The following is a 24,886-nucleotide window of genomic DNA, read 5'->3' as shown; positions in this document are numbered from 1 at the left end:
AAGAGAACAAGAAAACCTGGATAATTACAACATATGAGAAGACTGAGGGAAAAGGAAGGATAAACAAAAACAGAGAAAAAGAAGATACAAAAAAAAAAAAAAGACTGAAGAACAGAAAAGAGGAACTGGCAGATTCTTTTCTGTCTCCTCTCAACATTCTGCATATTTTATATTTCAATTCATATCCTACATAAAAAGAAAATGGTCCTTAAGAAGCATAAATGTAATAAATCTTGAATTATTCCCATTATAATCTGTTAATATTAGCAGACTGAGCCTTGTGCCTCTTCATTTATTAGTTTACTTACTGTTACAACAAAGATTCATCTGAATTACAAATTTGAATGCAGTATTTCGTAATCATTATCGATGTAGAAGAAAAGAGGATCCTTTTTTGCAACAAATATTCTAGTTTTCACTTTGAAAGACTACATGTTTTTCAAATAAAATCTGAATTAGAGCATATCATTTTGTCCCACTAGTAACTTACTGAAAACAATTCAGAGAAAAAAGGACAGTTTCAGACTTTCTGATGAGAATTCGTCCAGCAGGCACCACAGCTACAGGCTTTATATAACTCACATTCTGTTAAGAACAGCACTAGTTATCTCAGTCCCTCTTAAATCACTGGAGATTCAAACAGTTCTGTATCATAAGTACTTCTGCAAAAGCCAAAGGAATGTACTCAGCTAATAAATGTTCAATGCAACATGCATTTGTGTACATATCTACAGTTTATTTTTGTGAGAAAAAAATAAGGTCAAGGTTTTTCCAGTATCATTATAAAGTTTGTTTCTTAAATTGGTATGTCAACACCTCACTGAAAGGCCTGATTTTTGAAAGTGCTTAAATCAATGGAAGCCTAGTGCTTTTGAAAAAGTCCAGTTTTTAAAGAACTGTTTACTGGAAGGAGTGGTGGCTAACATTTATACTTATGATCTCTTAAGTTGTTCTGAATCATTTCCTTTGAAGGTTGAATGATGAACCAGGAACGGGAAAGGGTAAAAATGTAGTTTTCACTTCTGATGCTCCCATTAAGGGGAAAAAAAATCTCAGGTATCGAATATGATATATAGATGCCACCATTACATAGACTGCCCTGAAATTCAGCAAATATAGCTCAGCTAAAATAACTATTTTTTATTTATTTTTTTTTAATAAAAGCAGTCATAGCTGTTAGAAGATAATACACAGCCTTATCTGACTTAGCTTAGGCTAATTTCTCAAGACAGAAGCCAAAAGTAGCTGAAAAGAAATGGACAGTTAAGAATAAAGAGAGGAAGAAACACCCATACTAAAAAAACAAACAATCAAAAAAAAAAAAAAAAAAACCAACACACACAGTAAATGCAAGAACTGTTAAGATCATGTTCCAGATGATGATGATTCTCAAACACTGGTTTCTTCTGATTTCCTTTCCTTATTTGATCTGTCATACTATCAATAGTGAAAAAAAATAATCAATAAATTTAAAAAAGCATTAAATACACCAAACTGCAGAAGACTTATAGATCATATGTATCCTTAGCTGGAAGGTTTATTGTGTGTTTGAATGACATTTAGGATTTTATAAACATTGATTATAATAACCTCTCTCTGAAGACAACAATTCTACTATCTGCGTTTTTCCATACTAGGGAAGCTGAAGCAGAAGGATTAAGCAAAGTATAAATAACACGAAATATAGGTGTTTGCCGAATCTGGATTTAGCTGTCCAACATTAAATATCCACATTGAAAAATGTGCACTGACTTGTCATAAATTGTAAAAGGAGTTCAGAGCCTAGCTGGAGTTGGTATCAGTACCTTTGTCCACTTCACTGCACCAGCTCTCCTGTTCTTGAGATGCCCTCTCTGGTGGTATGATATACTACCAATGTGTTCCTTAGCAGAAGAGCTGGCTCAGCTGAAGTAAACTAGTTGGTAGAGTATTTGCAGTGTCTGAAATGTAAATCAATCACAAGTTGAGTAATGCAGATGGTCAGAAAAGTCATATGAAAAGGTTCCTCATCAACATTTACTAGTTGTCAAAAGCAGAAATTTCCACAGTCAATTCAATTTTGAATGAGATCCTTTGGAACACCACTTACCAGGCAGTTTTCAAAACCTTTCTGCTTTCTTTCAAATGTCCTTTCTCATACTTTGAGGCAGAATTTTCTTAAAACAATTTTTCTAAGTGTTTATCAAATTTGAGAATATTTTTTTTCCTCAATTCTTCTCTCCTTACATCATGATAATCTACAAGCCTTTCTTCACAGAGAGTAGAACCAAAACATGAATGGCTGGTTCTAGGTACATCTAAAATCAAAGAAGAAAGAAGTGTGCTCATCTTGAATTGTTTGGAGTGAACTTTCAGCAAAGTTCTAGATGTCCTGTTGCAAAAAAAAAAAAATGTCTACATTATCCATTTGTATGAAAGGACTATCTTCACATGAAAACAGGCTAGTGGATTGGGTTGGAATTTTTATGTATTCAAACTTTTAGTCATAGAACTAAAACTGTAGGTTCAGGGTTTGGACAGCTAAAATAAAAGCCAATCTGCTTGAAGTAATACAAAAACATCAAAAATACTTCTTGGTGGGACAGAGCTTTTAAAGTATATATATATATATGCAGTTCTAATGCATGGCATGAAACAATTTCTCTTTCTCTTAAAAACATTATTTTAAATGTAGAGTAAATAGTACCCAGGAGAACACTGCAAGACTGTAATTGAAGGGCTGCTACAGCATGCATAAAAATGTGAAAATGAAATACTGTTCTTTAATTATGTCAACAAAAAATAAAAAAAGGAGATGGAGTGCTGTGGGAGATTCAGTGGAGGATTTCTGAGTTTTTGTGGAAATGTTGTCAAAAGCTTGATGTTAGTTTAATTATTTTGCTATTAAAAATTATTTAACTGGAATTGACATTGTTCTGACATTGTTATATGGTCTCCAAGGACATGCTTGGCAGTGTTGCCCAAAGGCTTTGAAATTGTCATTCGTAATACAAGTCAGGAATTGCACAGGTGAAACAGCCAGGGTCTTAATCCATCAAACACTGTTTGAACTCAACATGCCGCCCTTATCTGACAAGCTCTTTAGTGTGTCTGTTGACAGCTCAAGTCACTCTCTGGCTGGAATAGAATGAAGGGTCAAAGAAGGTCAAGCAATGTGGAGTCGTGAGAGCAGTAAAATCCATAGGAATGCAGATATTTCAGAATACTCTTCTGCCAGTTCTTGTTTATATTTTGTTCTGGCGCTTTATATGACAGTTTTATCTAGCCAACTACTTATCATCTCCATTCATTATCCACTGTTAACTTAGAACAGTTTCAAAGCTTCATGGACATATACAAATACAGTTCCAATTTGTAAACTCAAGTGGGCTTTGCAGAGGAAGCAACTTCACTTCTCTCCTTGACATGAGTACTTCACTTCCAATAGCTTTACTCTATCCTTGATCTACTGGCAAGACAATTTCTTAATATATGGAAACTCCTCTTTCAAATCTCCATCTTTAACAAAGTGTATGTAGAGTGCTTACCAGTACGACTTAACAATATCTGGAAGAGTGACTGTTAAGTTACTCTCTTTGTTCTCTTTGGTATAAATGAAAACAGAATCAGGCCCTGTATTTTATTTCTTGTGGTGTTAACCAAAACAAGAATATGCTCTCTGCTACTTTTGTGGCAAAACAGTGGTTTGTTTGAACACTATCTGTAGCAGTTTAACAGTATAAAGGATAATCTGACGGTAGCCTAGAAAAGGACAGAGGTTTATGCTCCAGACAGACGCTTTGGGCAGTGGGGAGGGAGCAAAAATCTACTACACCCAGTAAGAGATGCCTTTTCTTCAAGAGATCGTTGAAGTTTTATTCATATATAATCCACCTGTGTTATGGATTAAAGAACTCCATCCTCTCAATCACTTAGTAGGACATTAGTGGGAAATCTGAAGAAAGAAAAACATATACTGAAGACATACTGGAAAGAGACAGGAACTGACAGCCAGTAAGCCAACAGACACTGACTTCCCACTGAAGAGCTTTTATCAACAGACATTATATCATACACTAACTACACAGCTACATGTAAAGACTTTCAGAGACCCTACAATGGCCTACACAGAACTCATAAAGTTGGACAACCCATAAAAACAATGCAGCACCCTTGAAATAAATACCATTGTGTCATTCAGACTAACTGAATTCCTGGTCCTGAGTGGGAGCCCATCTTTGACTTGGAATTTTTCTTATACAAAGTAATACTTAGGATTCTGAAATTGAACACAACAGGTCTGACATAGAAGAAAAATATAAACTCTAGGGGAGACTTACTGTAATACAGATCTTCAATTAAAAGTAGGTGTATTTTTAGAGATGAGTATCTTTAGAGACATATATACATTACCCTGGCTAAAACCATTTAACTTAAATGTCAGCATACTTTTATTCTGAAGAAAAATGTATGACTTCGTATAACATTTTTCTGGTATGTTTTTAACTGACGTCTTTTTTAGGTATACATGTAGGTTACCCACAAAATGTGCACAGAATGAAATGTAGGCATATCTGCAATTCACATAATGAGATATTTTCTCCACAGTCAGATAATTACTGGGATTTGTCCTGCATGTAAGTTTCCTGGTGCAAACTGTAAAAGCACTGTTTCCACCTAGAAAAATAAAAATTAGAAGTTCTCTCTGAGCTGATACATTTACACATTACATAGACAACTCACACATGCATATGAGAGATTTGGGCTTTAACTGTCACTCAAAAAGAAGAAAAGAACATAGATCACATACACAAATGTTATCCTTACTAATTTCTCTTCTGTCTCTACCAATAGAACTTTAATTTACAAATCTCATTGCTTCAAGAAGCAAAATTAAATATATTTCCAAAGGGATCTATAAATGAAAAGCTTAGATCCAAGTGATATTTGAGACACAACTTTAACTTTATTGTGGGCTTCCTACTCAAGTTTAAGAAAGTCACTGAAGGGTAGGGCTAACAACAGACCTTGGTCCCCAATTATCCTTTTAAGTACATTGGACAAGCTCCGCAAAGCTGTTTAAACTTTGAGTTTCCACTGAAATCAATAAAAGTTAATCTGAATGTCTCAGTGGTCCAGATCATAATGACTAAATTTTGCACTTATATTTGTTCAAAACCCCCATAGTCCCAAACTCCTGTCCAACATCGTCAGTATCTAAAATTCCCTGGCTGTTTATATTTCCACCTTGAGGCAAAAATATCCTGATGCTGCCAAGCAGCCTAAGGAACTGGCTCTCAACCAAGTCCCATTGAGTTCCTCAAACCATATATATTATTACAAATTTACTGGGCCAGAAAGACACTTAGAAAGAAAGCAAGAAAACAAGAAAGAGACTGATTCCACAGCCTAGCAGTACTCATGGGATGTAGCAGACAGAAACTGAGTGTCTGCTCAATATCTAATTGTCTATACAAAGCAAAACAATTCCTTTCAAAGACTGAGGAAACATGCCCTATGTTAGAAAATTCACCTTTATGGCCAAGACAGACCCTGATAGACAGTAACTGAATTCATGTCTCTGCTTTACATCACTACAAGCACATGACAAAGGATGCTCTCTCTCCCCAGTTTTCATCATCCCAAGCTATTAGCTCATCTCACAGCTCTGTTTTCAGGAGATGAGGAATAGCATGAGCTCTAGAGGAGGCACAACAATGTGAACAGAAAAAAGTAGAGATTGGTAGCATTTTCCAACCCAAACCTTGATTTTTCACCTGTGTTGGCAAGAAAGAGCTTCGGCTGCATGCCTCTCTTCAGCACTTTTAATTGCTTATCTTGACAGATCCACACTGAGTTTATTGGCTTTTAAGCTGTTTTTACAGACAGTTAAGGGTATGTCCACATCATTTCCAAGGTGTGACAACATGTCTAGCTTTACCTATGTTCCACAAAGGAAACCTGAATGAAGTAATTAATTCCACTGTACATGTGGTCCATAAAAGCTAGGCATTGCCAAATCTAAGTCTATATGGGGCAAATTGGCCAAAGACTGTGAATGGCTTTACAGTCCAGCACTAAACAATATAGGTCTCACTCTGTGCTCTGATACATGAAACGTCCCCACTGAAAGGGACAACTCTCCCAGAGCAACCAAAAAGCCCTATGTCTAGTTAACACAGTTGGAATGTAGGAGAGGTGGATTCAGATAAATTTTCCGAATCAGGTAAAAAATAAATAAGATGTTTAAGCGAGAATGTACTGCATTCCCAATGAGAAGGCTATTGTACTGTCTGGCACAACCCATGTCACATCAGGCCAGCCAATGAAAGTGTCTAGCTTGAATCCTGCTGCTACTTAAGCACAAGAGAGGGCTTGAAGCAAAACAGAAGTGCAAAAACTAGATACTGTTGGCCACTATTGTTGGACTTCACAGACATTTGGCACCTCAAGCAACATTTTTACAATCTCAGAGGTATGAACTGCCAAGTGATTAAAATAGCAATTAATTACCTAGACATATTTCTGGATTTTTTCCCAATTCTTTAAAGAGAGTATTCCTATAATTTCCAAGTTCAATGTAAAGACATTATCATAACCTGGATGTTTTGGCTGTATAAATATTTGCAGCCAATGAGCATTTATAAGCAGTAGTCTTGACGATGTAACAATTGAGAAAGTGAGAAACAAAATGCTGAAAACAGGAATACAAAGAATTTAGATTGCAAAGGGCAATCTAAACACATGGATAATATGAAATCTGTTCCTGTAAATCCAGACTACTTCAAAATCCACTAAAATTAAATTTGTTTCCTTTTCACTACATCCTCACCCACAATTAAAGGAGGCAAAAAGAATGAAAAATAATCCAGCTCTAAAATAAATTATAATAATAATTTTTTAAAAAAAGAGAGACTTTTTTAGTTGGAGTTACATAAAAGTTCAATAGAAACATGAAAGTGAAAATATAGTGGAGCTTGGCTGGAATAAATGTGGTCTTACTGAGATGGGTACTTGAAAAGCTGGAGTAAAAGAAACAGCCTGACACACCAGACATTTGACAGTAAATCAAAACTACGTGGCATTTAAGTGAAAAATAAAACATTTTAGAAACTTAGATTTTAGAAACATTGTAAAGCTTTTCTTTCTTTTTTAAAATGTTTGAATTTGATGAGCTTTATATTTACAGTCATGGGACATCCTGTCAAACTCTTCTAGGCTGATTTCAGGTTTAATGTCTGTACTTTATTCCAAGTCACAGTATTTACAAATCATCACATTTGATGCACTCGCACTGCCAGCCCCCTCTGTACTCCAAAACACATCTCGCGATAAAAGTATATAATTTTAAAACAGCAGCATCTTTACATTCTCTTTACAGTCATGAAGTGTCTGAGTCTGAAATTTTTCAGACATGCCTTTACTGTTTCTCATCTCCTGTAATACAGGCCCAGGCATTATTCTAACCAAAATCACTCAGCCTAGATTTTCTGAAGGTTGTATTTCAGGAACCACTTCGTCTTATGCTGATAACAGCATGTCAATTTTACAGTGAAAGTACAAGTTTTGAGAGGTGGCTCTCCTTCAGAACCTTTCAACAAAAGCAAATTCTCATAATTTCCTGAAATAGCATGAGAGATCCCTGCACCAAGATGTGAGATAGCCACAGAACTCGAGTGACACACTGGAGTGACCAAAGAATTTTGATAATACATACAAAATTGCACCCTTTGGCTACACACCGTTTTCCTAAACTAAAACAGACACTGCCCCAAGCGCTTATTATCCTTATTAATTACATAATGAATATTTGAATGGCATGCCACTAACATCAGTGAAAAAGGCCTTCCATGATGATTTCAGGCTTCAGAGGAAGCCTCTGGAGAGTATCTCTGTCATCAGCTACATCACTGATCTGGATCAGTTCCACTCAGTTCCACTGAGCTGGAACCCTGAAGCTGAAAGAAAGTGGGATGAAGCTCTGCAAACAAAACCTGTCTAATCTGTGGCAAACACTCATTGCCATCAGCTATCAGCATCTTCCCAAGGCTTGCTGCTATCAGAGCGAGGTATGAAATTCACATGTTCTTAAGTCCCAGAGGCTGAAGGAGTTCCTCTGGGGATCAAAAGAGTTAAGAAGAATTGAAAATTATGATTCTATCACATCCAATTACAGTAACTACAGGGTTACTAAACATATATACTATACAGTCATTAAAAATGGAGCTACAATTCTTTTTTCATTTGCTAGATCTGCACTTTTCATCCAAGCTTGAGAGGAATCAATAATAGTAAAAGGTACTGCCTTTATTTAACAAAGCTGTATATTAGTAGGCACTCAATGATTTTTTATTTTTATTTTTATTTTTTGGGAACAGGAGCCTCAAATATATATTTTAATAGGTAATACTGTCTAAAATACTATAATCATGTTCCAGAAGATTGTGATACAGTTAAAAAAAATAGGCACTATGCTGATCCATCTATCAACCAGTCAGCAGATCCTATTTTAAGCCAGCTGAAATAACTATAAAGTACTGGAGATTCATGTTTACCTACATTATTCTAATGTATCAAAAAAGTTAGTGTTGATTTACTAAAATCAGCTGAATGTAGCTTGTATGTTAATACCCCAAAATACCCAGAGTGCATGAGAACAGACAAGCATTCTCTACACTTTCCTAATCCCTGCAATTGCTGATATGAAGGGAAAGGAGAAACAGAGGTATGGGCTTTGAGACACAACACTAATCAGACTGGCTGCTGAGATGCCTTCTTTTATTCTTAACATATTTTGTTTAGCAGGACAACCCATGGGATGACCACAGATAATAAGCTTCTTGCTAAACAGGACAAACAATGAGTTCCTGGTTTAACCCAACAGAGATTCATATTAATACTTAAATCAAACAAGTAATCCCCAAATGAGTTAAAAATATGGACAGTTATGGGGACAATCTTTTCTTTCTTTTTTTTTTTTTTTTAAATCCCACTTCAACATGTTACAGACTTGTCAGTTACTATTCTGTTATCCAGTTAATAATAAAAATGGTCTTACATTAAGGCTGTGTAATGTGCCTACAAGAAGAGTATTGAAGGACTCAAAAGTACCACGGCTGAGTCTCCAAGGTACTTTACAGATAGCAGTGTTTCCCAGAATCTCCTCTAAAGCATACTCCCAGAGTACTCCCAGAACTTGGATAAAGCAGGCTCCAATTTGTCTTTTATGGTTGCTCAGACAAAAGAATTCCTGTCTGGCTGTCCACGGGACTTTCAGAACCTGTTCAAGCTTCTATATATGGACAGGTGTATATATACGGGACAAGATTTTCCTTTAATATTAAATTAACAGTTTTGTACAGGCAGAAAATACAAAATGATTGGCTACATAAAACAGCATAATTATTTTTTTTAAATGATGGCAACATGAGTTTAATTAGAATCAGTGAAGTCCCAATTTCTTAATGTACATATTCTCCTAAGCAGATACTTTGGCTTTCTAAGAATGCAGACAGCATTTTCCACAGAATATTATCTTAAAACATTTATTTAATTTAGAATTAGCCTGTTATGGAGTAGCAAACAAGATTATCTGTTCATTTTTCTTATGGTTAACTGAAGACAAAATGCCTGGCAACAACAATATAGAATTCTCTAACTTCTTTAACACCCCACAGACTGGAAGGTATTACCATTCCCTTATCTCAAACAACAGGCATTTATATTTCTCCCTCTCATCTTTATTTAATTATTAAATTTTCCAGTAGGAAAACTGTTGTTCAGAAACTACATGAGGCAATGCAGTACCAAGTTCACATTTAAAGATCGAGTATAAAGAAGTTAATGGTTTGTTACTCAGGTAACACTGGGGACACTGACAAAGATACCCAGTGAAATACCATGGCATACCCTCAGGACTACAGAGGGTTTTTATCAACACAGCACTTAATGTAAGGCTCAAACTTCTGCTTTTTCTCATTTATATACTCCACACTACTGTTGCTCCTCAACTTCTCATGCAAAGGGACTTTTTTTCCTTATTCTTCGATTCATTGCGGAAAAATATTAGTGACTTCAAATAATGAGAATGAAAAGGCATCCACAGCAGCTCTTAGATCGTCAGTGAGGAAATCTATAACATTAGGCAGATGTATTCAGGGCAGGGATTGTCCCTCCAGCCCACACCTAAATTCTCAAAGACAAAAATCCTTTCTCCTCCTGCTCTCTGGTGTTGTGCTGAAAGTCTCGCACACTAGAGGGAATGGAAAGGGATGGCACTAATCACTCCCAATCATCTCACAGAAGTGGTCTGAAGAATCTGTTATTTCATGACAACTAAAAATGAATGCAAGAAAGAAAAATCAGGGAATGTGTAGGAAGAGAATTACCTCTCCTGAATGAGAGAATTAGTGCCGAGCAATGGAAACCAACAAAGAGATGAAGCATTCCTAATGACAGAGCAATCTTTCAGTCATTCATTGTTTTTCTGCCATTCAGGTATTTAAGGGATCAGGATGATGTCATTTTTGAAATTAAAACAAAAACCATGATAAATACAAATTAGTAACTCCAGAAAACTACATTCACATGAAAGATCCCAAATGCAAGAAACCTTTGTAAACTTCGATAAAAAAGTTTGTCAAAAAAAAAAAAAGAAAAAAAAAAAAAAAGAAAAATAAAAAGAGCATTTAGAAGTCATCTTTTCATCCAGCTGAAATACATTTTTTGCATAAACCTCTCCATTCAAGTCAAATCGGTGTTAGAAGTTATAGGACCTGTAAAACAGCACAGTATTTGGACTTGAAGACATGGATTTGTTCCATCACTGGATGATCAAGTTGGATCATACTTCCCAGTTATTTCACCCTAGTGTATCTTTAGTACTTACTCAAATGGAAAGATTACCTCTTTTGCAAAGTAGTACAAGTTCTCCAACACACTTTCATTGTATTTCTGAGAGCCATGATGAACATATAATGGACATGTATATTTTATAGCATACATCAGTTTTTAACCAATAATTATTGAACTATATTTTAGAACATAATTATAGTCAGTGGTCCACTGCACTGAATTTGTATTGCAATCAATTCTAATAGCCTTATCATTACAAGATTATGAGATACATAACAAAGTTTGGACAAAACATAGAGTAACCAGACTGAACATGGGGCATCCACATCTTTTCCTGCACAAGTTGCAGATCATGACTTTTGATGCAGGATTTCTACTGGTTCAACAAGAAATGCATGCACAGAACCACATACGAATGTACTGACAGGCAAATTAATGTAATTTGGTCAGATGTAAGTAAATTCAATCTCTGATGGCAGCTACACAACTTTACTAAAATGTTTTGTGTCCTTTGAGGTGCATAATAATCCCAAGCAAGAGAGAGATTGATTTACACTTTTTTTCATGGGGTTACCTGCTCTGATTATTAAATAGCTCTCAACTATGGCAAGGAATCAAGGAATTTAAATCAATAATTATTTGCTACAAAGTAATCATATAAATGGTTCCCAAATAGAAAAAAAAAAAACTTTCAGAAGGCCAGCAGAATCATACTATCCTAAAGTAAAGACAATTTCATAAAAATAGTGCTCATGTATTTTGAATTAAAAAGCAAACTGCTATTAGGATGACAGTGGTAAATAAAAATTCCTTCAGCTTGTGATTAATTTAATTCATGTATTAACCTGAAAAAAAACAGACATTAAAATGTGTTTAAAGATTACCCTTGACATATTCAAGTACCTTAATTCTTATAATCAGTCTTTATTAGACTTTTGACAATATTAACTCAAAATCTTCTACCAATATTTTAATTTAGCAAGCTGTCTAATTATACAGCAACATAAAACTTTGTCTGATATACCTTCTATAGCTGTTTTTGAGATAGATGACTCATAATTGAAAAACATTTATATAGGAAATTATGCACATCCTCTAATGGTAAAACTGATTTTTTTTATTCCACTTCCAAGCTTACAGTGGGTATTTGGAAAAAAAAAAAAAAAATCAGCTGTCTTAATCTGCCAGTTTTTTTAAAAGCAGCCAATTGCCATTTTATCTCTCTAATTCAAGAAATATTGAAAAACAAAACAAAACAAAACAAAACAAACAAAAAAAAAACAACAACAAAGCAGTCTTAATGTACAGGCAATTAAAATGTCCTACATGATCCTTGTTGATGACATAACTTTTTACATGCTACTAATTCTAGAAATTGAATACACTAGTTTGTGCATTGAAAAGATTATTTAAAATGGTCATGAAATTGTGACTCTAAAAGAAAACAGAAGCATAATAGGTGGATAGGAATATTGCCAGAAGCAACAGATCTATCACAGGCCACTAAATAACACCAACAAAAATGTACCAGCACAAAAGGAGGGCCACACAATCTGTGAGTAGAGAAGGATCTTTATTTTCTATTTAGCAAGGAAGCTGCCTTTGCCTCATTCTCAACCTCCTCAATCAGGTTTCATTAGATATGAAATCTTTCAGGAAGCTGGATGTAAGCAACCATATCTGGGAGGAGGCTAAGTCAAGTCTGAGTTTCACACCACAAAAAAATCCAAAATTAGACGACTGCTTCTGTACAGCGTATCAGGCCTGGATCTGGGTAAAACTGTGTTTAGATGGATTGAAATAAATTGATGGAATTTTGATAAAGAAGAGAGGTATTTTCTAGAAGAATGCATGAAATGGAGTCCTGGGACTGTGAGGTAGATATATTCCCAGTTTGATATTCAGAAGAATAGAGGGGCAAATATGAAGAAAAAATATATAGAGAGAGAGAGATAAGGAAGAAAAAAGGCAGATCTCCCCCAGGAAAACATTTGAGAAGAGCAAAGTTTAGCATGTTCCTCGGTGTTCTGTGAGGAAGTGCCAGGCTTCAGAATGCACAGACAGCACTGTAAAACTTTTCAGTTCCCCATACGCTGCCTATCTAATAATGACAAAGTATACTGGGAATGTCTGATGAAATACAGTACCTCTCCTCAGAGATACTTTTTCCCATATTTAAAAATCTTCAGGAATCTAGATTATGGTGATGGTGGGAAAAAGATGGCTACAGTCATTTTTAGACTATTAGTCAAGTCTCAGTTTCTGCTGAATGTTGAGTAATTCAAGACAAAGACCATAAGAAGGATATGTCCTCTGTATTTCTCCCGACCTTTTCTGTTTAATCCAAATCTTCTACTCTGAATAATAAATGCAGAAGCCGTACAACACTGTGCATCCTACTGTCCATAGGCAGTTTCAGCGCTTGATCGACACACATACTTTTATTCAGCTGTCTTCCAGAACTGATGTTCTAAAATTCATTTTTTCACAGTTGCCAATTAAGATGGAAAGCTTCAAACATTATTTCAATGTCTTGCTGTCTTGAAGTCACTGAATCTTAGAATAATACAGTTTAGAAAGGACCTCTCTAAGGTCCAAGGCAGACCCAAATCTGAAGACAGATCAGGTTGTCCAGGTCGTTTTTTGTCTTTTTTTTTTTTTTTTTTTAATCTGTGTCTCTAAAGATGGGAGATTCTAACACTTCTCTGAGCAACCTCTGTGTTGCTCACTTCTCTGTGACTATGTAGAAAATCACTATCATTGGCCTAATAGTTATAACCTAAAGCAAAAGAGAAATCACATTTCTTCTCTCTTTTATTATGGCTCATAAAAAGATAATATTGTTACCTTGTTTTCAACCACAAACAGGCCTAGTATGGAGAAGAAGCCTGTTACATTATGCAGAATATAAACATGTAGTAAAAAGCTCATGGCAGCTGAGGTGCTAAAACACAGGAAATATAATTAAATATATATTTGCCATTAGATGCTGCAAGAACTAAGTTTTTAAAAAAAAAAAAAATTAACTTTTTATATGCAAAGAAGCTGAAAGAGTTCTGATGTCTATTTAAGTTGCCATTGAAAATAAAATGTCAACTTTTGCTAATGAACTGGCTTGAAATAAATAGTTACGCACAACTGTTTGCTTAAAGATTGGTCACTGTTGCATGTCCAAAAACATAAACAAAACAGTGATGTTGACTCACATACTGCGTGATGTAACTATCATTTTTTCTTAAATTCAGCATATTCATAAGGTCCATTTTGCTAACTCTCTGAAGGGTAGAGTTACTCCAAATATTGTCAGTGTCCTACATACGCTGTGTGAATTTTTATTTTAGATCAATGCTTTTATTAGCCGCTGGTTCTTCACCGAAACTTTTAAACCTTTAGGTGTTTATACAGTTGAATAGTTGAATATGAGATCTCAACAGCTTCCTTCTTACATTCTTCAATTGGCACTCTATTTTGGTATACCTTATTAAAGAAAAGATTTGACCTGTAACTTTCGGTATGCCTACTATACAAAGAATATACAAAGTGGAATACTCCAAGGCTACATCATACCAATAAGCATTCCTGATACTTCCTGATACTGTTTGTAAGTACACCCATTAGTGTAAGCCAGAATACTATTAATTTTGTATTATGAAATGGGTCTTTATTGCTACAGAATAACTAATGTGGGTTTTGTTTTTTTGTTTGTTTGTTTGTTTGTTTAATTGTGAGCAATATACACATTGCTTTCTACATCTTAAATTCACTCTATGCCTGGATAAAATCCACTGATAAAATCCATGAAATTCATTAAAATCCAGTAAACATATCCTGGATGAATTTCTAATATACTTAAGTATTTCTGAAAATGTTTCCGAGAGAGTCAATTACACAATACTTATACTTCTAATATAAGTACATATGTGGTATCATTTCATAAGAGTAATAAGAGTAATAGGAAATGCAGTCCTTTGGTCCTTGTCTATCAAAACCAGTCAACCTGAGTGAAAAATAAATCTGTATTTCAGATAGCAAACTGATTGCAAGATTTATATAACATGGTAAAAGGTCTTACAGGGAAGCAACCAACACTAGAACACCTCAGAGACCAGCAAGGCCACTGGATTGCAACAGTTTCACAATAACCTAGTATTCTAGGTATGTATTACTTAAATATCATTGAAAGAAAAAAAAAAAATGTAACGTTTGTCTTAGCCCATCAAAACTGTCTGAAAAGCTAAACAATCCTGTCAATCTGATTTACAATGAGCTACAATGAACCCCACAGAAATTTGAAGATAATGCAGTATCTTCTTCCACAAATTAATATCCTTAATAAAGTCTTGGTTTCATCAGCAGTATTTATAAGCAAATGCTGATACTTTTCCAGGAAAAAGTGAAAAAAAGAAGATATAGAATATACATGTTCAGTGAACTGGGTGATCTTTTCAGACAAGTTTCTTTTATAGGCATATAAACTTTACAGCAAAGTAGCCAGATTTTTGGTAAAGGTTGTGAAGCATAACATTTTGTCACTTTGTGCTGTGCAACACTTTCCATAATTGCAATACTTTTCACAGTTGTAACGATTTTATTTTCACATCTTCACTGTTGTTTTATCCACAGACTTTCACCTTGAGAAAAAAAAAAGCTCCTCAGCCAGTATACTATTCCGTAACATTTTCACTGGTTTGCTCTTCAGTGGCACAAGAGTTTCTGAGGGTTTTTTATCCTTCCAGTCCCATAGTGATTTATTCCCTAGACTATTAGATTATTATTATTATTATTATTATTATTATTATTATTATTATTATTATTATTATTAGCAAGTCTAACGTAAATTAATCTGAGTGTCTCACTGACTCCTCTGAATGAACTATTAGGACCTAATTAACATTATGTTAATAACTAACACTATGACCAGATTCCATGTGAACCTTAAGGAAAAGCATACAGTATTTATTCCTTTGCAACCCAGAATAACTACATACATAGTGGGCTTTCAGAAAATGCAGCTGCTGCTCTGAACTGCTGTGCACTACATCCAGGCAGAGGCATTACCTTCTCCAAAAGATGAAACTGAAGCAAAGGAGCACTAAAGTAGTAACCAGACTGAGCAAGGGAACAGACTGAGCACATGTTCCTTTAGAAACAATAGTGAAACTTTCCTTTAAGATCAGTAGTGACAGCTTCCCTGGAGTGTTCTGCAACAAAAAGAGTCCAAGGACCTTCTTTTAAGGTGCTCTGTATGTGTATCAAGCACAATGAGGCTACCAAAAACAGCTACTGATGTTTCTGAAGCTGATCAAAAACTCTCTGAATCACAGTGACATATAAATACACTGCCCTAAACTTAGCATATTCCATATTATCAGCATATGATGATGGCCTTGCTTCCTGGCAACCGAAGATATACATATCTCTGATACATACATATCTGAATGCATATTACTCTTCTGATATTGAAAATCAAGTTCTCTGAAAAAAAAAAAAAATTCTTCCTTTTTAGCTCGTATTAGCAAGCACATCAAACAACTTTTAATCAGTCTGATTCTCTACACTACTACACCAATTCAAGGCAACAATATATCCACAACTGCAAAGATGGATGATCAAGCCCTTAAGTGCTCACTGTTCACCATATCCCTGATAACAATAATCAGCAATAATTCTCAGTTCTCTTTAGTTTTCCTGTTCAATTTATTTCTAAAATGTTGTGGAAAAAAAATATGTTTCTAACTAAACACAATGGAGATTCTTGTTTAAATCAATCAAAACATCTGAAAGTCACCTTGCAGTGGAGATGAATCTTTCTAAATGGGACCTCCAATGGTGTGTAGTTTCCACCTACCTATTGTCTGATCTTTTTCAGTTTTTTGAATAACCAACATTTATATCCAATGCCATTCCTGAAGTTGGTGAGATTGATCGCAGTTTGCAGAAAGATTCTCAAGCAGTATAAATTTGTGTAGCTATTTTCAATGTCAACACGTTAATTGAAAATTTAGCATGTAGGCTATGAAGTCCAATCCTCTGTCTTTTCTTCCTACTTCCCACTACTTTATTTTCAACATTTAAATTTTGTATTTTCTAATTAACTCTTGTATTCAATCATATTTTATAAATTTTGGAGGGTAAAATTAACAGGAATTCTATAGATGCTGCAAAAAAGCAATTTCAAACATGAGAAAGGAATGCAGGCTGACTAGCTTATAGAGATAGTAAGCCTATTGAAGTACCCAACATAATATCAAAATCCCAGCCCCAATCTCCATCACTTCTCCTTTACTTCTCATTTCTGTATTTAAAAAGAAGCTACCATTTAAATAAAAAAGTATGCTATTGCTAAGATACCTAATACAAACAAGTATCAAAATATTACAAGAAGGGATTACCTTATTCTATGGCTCAGTTTCCTTTAATCATGGCTGTCCATAGGGCAGAGGAAAGCAGACAGAACATACATAATTTAATTAGTTCCCGGTTTGAATGTAGCTGTATCTTAGCTTCAACATTTTGTTGTCTCACTGTTTAAAAATCTAAAGTCTCTTTTGCTCCCTTGCTCACTTTTAGTGCCCATTGCTTGTAGATTGCTTTTTCTACATGATAATAAAAATCAAAGGATTCATGAAAAAGTTCTATCTAAGCATCTTATAAACATTGCAGCAAATACAGAAGAAAATACCTTCATGATTTTGAAGAATATCATAAACAATGGAACTCTTTATGGCTTGTCATTTGCATGGCTGTGTTTCTTTCAAAATAGTTCTAATGTCATATTTGTTTTGAATAGGAATCTGTTTTGAAACAGAAGTTGGAATTTATTTTGATTACTAAACAGAAATTGCATGTGAAGTTCAGGTAAAATAGTTCATGTCAAAAATGTGAGGGTAGTCAAGACAGTTCCAACTACAATCCAGTGTTTAGCATAATATGAGTGCAGAGAAAATTTTATATCCCCTTGAATATCCTTATGCATATCTATTTTAATGTGGTATGTCTGAGTATTATTTAAGTGCTATGAGATGTCTCTGACTTCAGGGGACAGTACAGTGTCTTCCTTTCCCTAGTCACATCCATTTTGCAAGCTTCTGCATTGCTATAGTAATCATACATCATTCAAAGATCCCAGATGCTAGGAAGACTTTCCAATAGCCAAGACCTGTTTTCTGAGAGCACTGCATCAACAGTAAACATTAAAGTTTCCCTAACAGTGCATACAAAATAATTCAGTTCTCCGGTGTATCTTTTTATCAGTAAAGCACCAAGTTACCCACTGAAAACACTCACACAAAGTCTCACGGTAAAATCCATTATAAATCTATCCCTAAAATCTAGGACAAATTCTCAAGCAATTACTTAGTTGAATTTATATACAGCCTCTGAAAAAGCCTTTACATTTCCATTTTACTGGTCAATAATTAGCTAAAATAACCAATGTTAAGGTAGTACTTTTCATTATTAAAAACGTTTGTGAGCTGAGTTATTCTTTACAATGAACTGAATTTTGCTATAAGACATCTCTAAAAAACGTCTTTTACAACAGGTGAAAGTGAGCTGGTGAACAACTCTTACTTTCAGAAAACACTTTAAAAGAATCTATCTCAGACCCTGGACTGTTCTGGTGTACCACACGTCAGGCCAGATTGTGACAGCAGTCATAGCAGCCTAGCAGTCATAGCAGTCATAGCAGCCTAGGAGGATAATGCAAGCTGCTATACCAAAGCAAATGCTCTACTAGTTTCAATTGAATTATTTCAGAATCATAGAAATGCAACTGGAACAGAATTGAACCTAAGGATATTAAATTAATGACATGCAGCATGGTCAAAGTACTGTAGTTTATGCAAAAGCACTTTTAGAAATTATCAGGACTCACTAAGCACATAGTGTCTTTAAAAAAGGAAAACAGAATAATAATAATATCCATTTTCCTTTTCAGAGTACAGGTTAACAAAGAAAAGGGAATAAAATGCTACAAAATTTCTGAAATAGGAATCTCCATAATTATTAAGCATTAAATAAAAAAGCATTGTTTGGTGCATTTTGTATCATAGATTATCATGACTGAATTTTACAAGTATTGTTTTAAACTATCAGAATATGTCCATCCACAACTGAAGGACTCTTGCAGATTACCATTAATGCATCATGAATCATCACAGTTTAATATGCATGACATAGTTTCATTTCACACATGTTCTGCATGGGTTGATTGCCATGTATGCCAATACCAAACAGATGTTAATTCTTTAATTTTTATGCTCCCAAAGTATATTTTAATTACCTAGAAGGCCTGGCAAAGAAAAAGTGGAAGATATTTTGAAGTAGATTTAATGGAAAATATAAAATAAATATAAATTTGTTTTCAAAATTCATGTTATAAAAAATATAAAATTTAATATTCAAAAGAGCACATGATATGCAAAGGAACTGCAGACTGCTCTCATTAAATAGCACATCCTTTTTTTGTAAACAGGAAAAGAACTTTTTTTTTTTTTTTTCTAATAAAAACCATGATTACAAGCCCTGCAAATTAAACTCAAGTTTGTGATATGAAATGTTTCTGCAAGTTTCTTGCAAAGCACTGTATGTTCATATTATGTCCAAGTTCTTAAAATCAAGTATTTTGCAGAAAAATTGAATCTCCATGTAAAATATCATTATATGGATTCTCACATCTACAATGCTGAAAATCTCATTTTATGGATTATGTAAATACAACAGTCCTTCATATAAACTATTTCACAAATCTCAAGTGTATCAGAGGACAGAACTGAAAAAAAAATGAAGATATTTCAGATTAAAACTAACGTAAAATGAGAAAGCTGTTGCCAGCCAGTGCTAGCTCCCACTTTATGCTGCGTCAGATGCAAGTCAAGATTCTCCGGAACTAGAACAGCAGCAGAGCCACAGGTCAGGATGGAAGAGTGTTTGTTAAAACTGTGAGCTTTAACTAACTCCTAATTTGATCAAATGGAGTTTCTTGGGGTAAATTCCATGGAGGTCTGAGCAGATCTTTAGCTTTGATCCTGATCTTACTGAAATCAACAGGAGTAGCAACAGCTCCCAGGAATTTTGCACTAGAATTAGCTTTAGTAAGCTGAAACAGTCTCCAAGCTGAAAACTACCATTACCAAAACTGTTACGAATAGTAATAATAATAGTGTTATTATCAATGCATAAATATTTGTTACTCAGTATAAATAGCACATAAATAATAACAGTAGGCAAAGTATTGTCAAAAACAAGGCATCATGCCCCTCCCCATACCATACAGATTATTCTGCACAATACTTGCAATACCGAATTATTTAAATTCCTTGCTTACATAGTTACATTTACTGGCATAGAGCTTGAAAATGATAATATGAACTGACATTTTGGAAAAAAAAATGACAGCCGTGGCACAAATGCAGGGATTTCTGTTCTCTAGTATTCTCTCTCCCCCCCCCTTTTTTTTTTTAATGACCAAAGGTACCCAGGAACAAATTCTATTAATGAGTCAAACCCTAATTTTCAATGAAGTAAAAAATACAACATTCCCATTGGATTTACCAGGCCAAGGAATGAATCTAAAATGTGAATTTTACATACCGTACAAAACATTTGTGCATATTTCTAAAAACATGCACTCGTCATATTGCAGGGAATCAAGCCTGTGTTCCTAGCTCAAAAAAAAAAAAAAAATCCTGACTGGAATAACAAATTTAGATGTTATTTTTGTTCTCATTCCATTTTACTATGTTAAATCTTCAGATTTTTTTCTCTTACTTAAGATAAATGTGTGAAAGTGCCTCCTTTCCATTCATAGATGTTATCTTCCTCAAACTTCAAATGATTCAACTGTGTGAATATAGTTATAAATAATTTATAAAAATACATATCAGTTGTTAGGGAAAAAAAAAAAAAAAAAAAAAAAGAATATCACCACATAAAATCTGTACAGTAAAACTGGCTTTTTAAAATCAATCTTTAAATTTTTTTTTATTTTTTTTTTTACCTCCTAATCCAGGTCTAAGACGATTATCATAACCATCCAGAAGTCTGTCTAGAATTCTTGTAAAGATGGTGATGTTATTCTTAGCTTCGTCTTCCAGGGAGTCAGCCAGCACTGATCTAAATGGATATTTTACATTTTAGAAAATGCTAGATATGTTTTAGTATACACTCAACATGCAGTTTTTGCCGGCTGGCCTTGAATATTTACCTTTTTGCCTTCTAACACAAAAAGTGCAATTAAGAGTCTATGAATACACAATTTATGTAGAATATGGTCAGAAACATAACAGTCTATGGCATATCACTTAAAATTTCCTGGTAGTGATTCTCCAGTAGCCTCTACTTCTATTCAATATTACATCACAGTGAGGCTGCACTAACACATTTGGCTGTCCAGGTACAAAAGCCTGGAAGAGCTTCCCAGGTCCCAGTGGCATGTCACTTCCAGACTGATAACCTGAGTTCCCACACACAGAACTGTCTCCTTCCAGCCCTGCTCTATCAGTCCGCACCTAAGTGTACTCTCTCTCTCTGGATAAATCCTGTGGATATGCCTCCACCCAATGGTTATGTTAAGTACATGACCAGAAGAACCAACATGAGGGAAAACTCCAGCAATCATGCTCTGGGAGTCCTCTGATGTCAGTACTTGGTGGGTGGGAACAACGACGCTGACTAGTAAGCTGCAGGATAGCTGCAGATAGCTTTCCTGTTTTTAAAATGCTGTTTTGTTATAAAAAGCACTATCTGAGGTTCCACTAGATGCAGACAAGCCTTATAAAAGTTAGATAGAAAAAAACATGTATGTAGTGTCAAGAAAAATCTATAGGTCATCAATTGCTTCAAACTTTCCCGACAAAGAAAGAGATGTTCCAGTATTTATGGGTCATAGACTATGGAATAGACCAGGGGCTGGAGCACGAACCTGCTGCCCACAGCTGTGGCTAGGAACAGTTCTCCCAGACCTGGACACCCAAACCAAAGGTTTTGCATACTAGGAAAACTCTGCCTTGCACAAACCCTTACACATGCAAATGTTGCTGTACCGACAATTTTAGGTACCATGCATGTGAAATGCACAAGCTCATTAAGTACCTACTTAATAGGAGAGCATTAAGTATTAAGGAAGCAAAACATCATTTGCTACATGCACTATAATTTATAGCTTTTTTAGCCATCTACATGTTTGATCTGAAATTTTGAGTAGTTATCGTCCCTAAATAAGCTACTGATCAAGCCATTCTGAATGACTAATTACAGCATAAAAATGAGCATGCTTTCTTCCTACTCTAAACCAGAAGTGGCTTTAGGTGACATTTTCTTTCAAGCAAGATATAAAATGATTAAAGACATGGCTTTTTGTTGGTCCCCAATTCAACAGCATGGAGGAAGTATTTACATGTAAATCTTTGCAATCTGTGCTTTCCATTACACAAACCACATAATCAACGCAAATCAGATAACTTATAACAAATACCAAAACATCATGTGTGATATTACTGTTATGTAAGTTTATTCTTAATTACTAGATGATTCACTTTCTTTTTTTTTTTTTTTTTTTTTTTTTTTTAAATGTATTTCTGTGCTCTAAGTATCTGCCATTTTTAAGCTTCTTTTTCAGATATAACAGTTTTGGTTTTTTTTGAAGTCAGGATACCATGAAAAAAACTAGATCATACAATTGTATCAAATTAGGGTTTAATCCTGCAAACTTTACTCAGGCATAAACTCCTTAATTACGCATGTAGCCTCTTTGACGTCAGTGCGATTACTCACTTGAGTAGGGTTTGCAGGATCTGGCCCACTGTGACTCAACTAATGCTGCACCACTGTTAGGTATAAAGTGAAATAGGAAATATAGTTTCAGGAAATATTTTGTTCACTAGGAAATAGACAAAGATGAATATAGACATTTTAAATCATCTGAAACTTGCATTATTTAGCTTATGACCAGTACCATATTAGGACAAGACCTACTGCAGTGAGAACCAAAGCAAGTAAACCAAAGTTACAAACTACAATTTATGGATGTTTAGGGTCCATGGGAAACACAAAACTAATTGTATGATTAAAATTACTTTCTCTTATGTTGTCACATTAGAAATGAGGAACTTCAAACAAAATAAAAAAGTTGATTAATAAATGAAGCTATTGTTTTATTATATGAGATTGTGAAGTTGTATGCTATCTCCACCTAGAGGTGTAAAGCTTAAGTATCATTCTGAATTCTGTTATGTTGACCAAAAAAGAGACCAAAAAAAAAGACATGCCCGTATCAAAAAAAAAAAAAAAAAGAAAAAAAAGCCAGCATTATTTTAGACTATGATTTGCTATTGCACAATAATCTATTTCTCCATCTTAACTGTTCTGTATGGTACAGAATCACTGTGATAGGGTAACTCCAATATATCTTTGAGAATCAGATTTTACAATAAGGCATTTAAAATTTAGTTCTTTGACACAATGAAATAAAGCATTAATTCACAAACTGTTTAAGGACAAGTCGTTAGCGTTTATTATGATCCCCGGACTGCCTTCTCCCACGGCATTTGCTCTGGAAACTATGTAATACTGCATTCGAACAGCTAAGAGAGATTTTTATTACATTACTATACACTCCGCTTCTATAACGTCTCACACAAGCTTACCCTTAGAAGATCATAACATATATGTTTGCACCGAATGACACAATTAAACATCCCCTCACCTTGTTGGTAGCCACACCAATAAAACGAGAAGAACCAACTGCATCTTGGAGGGTGCCAGCTTCCTCTTCATCGCCGCTCTTTGCAAAACCTAACGGTGCAAGGAAAACACAAACCCACTCTCAGCTACAGTCAGGCTCCGCCAGGCAGCGGTTTCAACTTAACCCGAGGAAAAAAATATGTCACTTCGGTGGAGAAGGGAAACCGCCAGGTTATTTCTGCAGCACTTTTCACTACTAGCAACTTATTGTATCTCCATCTTTCCCAGCGATCCTGCTCTGTGCAAAGAAGCAACGTATGACCAAAAGTGGCATGTGAGCAGACGCATCAGATGCTTTCCTTTTCTGTAAGCTGAAAGCCCCAAGACGAAGGAAAAAAAAAAAAAAAAAAGACGCATGTATAAAAAGACCGGGGTTTAACCATTCCTCGCCTCTCTATGGCACACCGCAGCCGAGGGAGGGGGGCCACGGCGTGTCACGGGGCTCATGGAGGGGACCGCGGTCGAGCCGCCCCCAGCCGAGCGCCCACCGCCGGGGGGGGCAGCCCCGTTTAGTGGCCACGCCGCGGCCGTTAGTGGCCATAGGGCTACCCGCGGCCGGCGGCGATCCCCGGGAACCCTACCTGGGAGCAGGGGACGGGGAGGGTGGGCTTCGGCGGGGGAGAGAGAGGGAACGGGGCCCCCCCGGCCCCGTTGCTGGCGCGGGGGCAGGGAAGATGCAAGTCACCCTGCCGAAACGGCCGCTCCTGACAGGGGGGCTGCGGTGGCCTCGCGTCCGCAACGGAACGCCACCCCCCTAAATAAATAAATAAATAAATAAACAAACAAACAAACGACAAACAGCGCTTTGGGTGGCCCTCCTCGGCCTTTCGGTCGCCGCTTGTTGAGCGCGCCGTGGGAACGGCCTGCGGTGTGGTGCGGGAAAGTGGCCGCCCCCCGGCCCCCTCTCATCGCCATTCCCTTCCCCGCCCGTTGGCACAGCCTAATTGAGATGCGGAGAGAAGAAAAGTCTGTCATTGCAAGTGAGCGGAGGGTGCAGGCAGCCAAGACAACGAAAGGAAACGAACCTCGCTTTTTCTTTCTTTTCTTTCCTTTTTTTTTTTTTTTTTTTTTTTTTTTTTTTGCATTACTTTCTGTTGTGTTGTCTTTTCAGTCGTGCTGGCCTCCTTGGTAATGTGTGGTCCTCCTTCAGAGTAGTAGCCGACCCTATTAAGATCCCTTTCTGTGAATTTTAGCGCAAGTGGATGAGGACAGTCTTGACAAAGATATTTAGTGTACCCTCATTTTGCATTGTTAACTTGAAAGCAGCGCTAGCAATAACATTGTGTTATTTCTTTTAAGCCAATGTCTA

At 35.7% G+C, this 24,886-nt stretch overlaps 1 protein-coding gene across 1 annotated transcript in view; it reads right to left on the bottom strand.

Annotated features, from left to right (window-relative positions):
- Positions 1-24,263, bottom strand: part of GABRA2 (gamma-aminobutyric acid type A receptor subunit alpha2) — a 55,229-nt gene extending 30,966 nt beyond the window's left edge. Inside the window, exons 1-3 of the mRNA XM_082758565.1 lie at positions 24,159-24,263; positions 23,540-23,628; positions 20,834-20,949 (exon numbers count right to left, since the gene is read on the bottom strand). Coding sequence (XP_082614691.1) covers positions 20,834-20,949; positions 23,540-23,610 — 187 coding nt within the window. The 5' untranslated portion in view covers positions 23,611-23,628; positions 24,159-24,263. The remainder of the gene's footprint in view (positions 1-20,833; positions 20,950-23,539; positions 23,629-24,158) is intronic.
- Positions 24,264-24,886: the final 623 nt, after the last annotated feature.

This window comes from Aythya marila (assembly GCF_965140915.1).
Source record: "Aythya marila genome assembly, chromosome: 4".
In the NCBI taxonomy this organism is placed as follows: domain Eukaryota; kingdom Metazoa; phylum Chordata; class Aves; order Anseriformes; family Anatidae; genus Aythya; species Aythya marila.
This window is presented reverse-complemented; position numbering and strand designations above follow the sequence as displayed.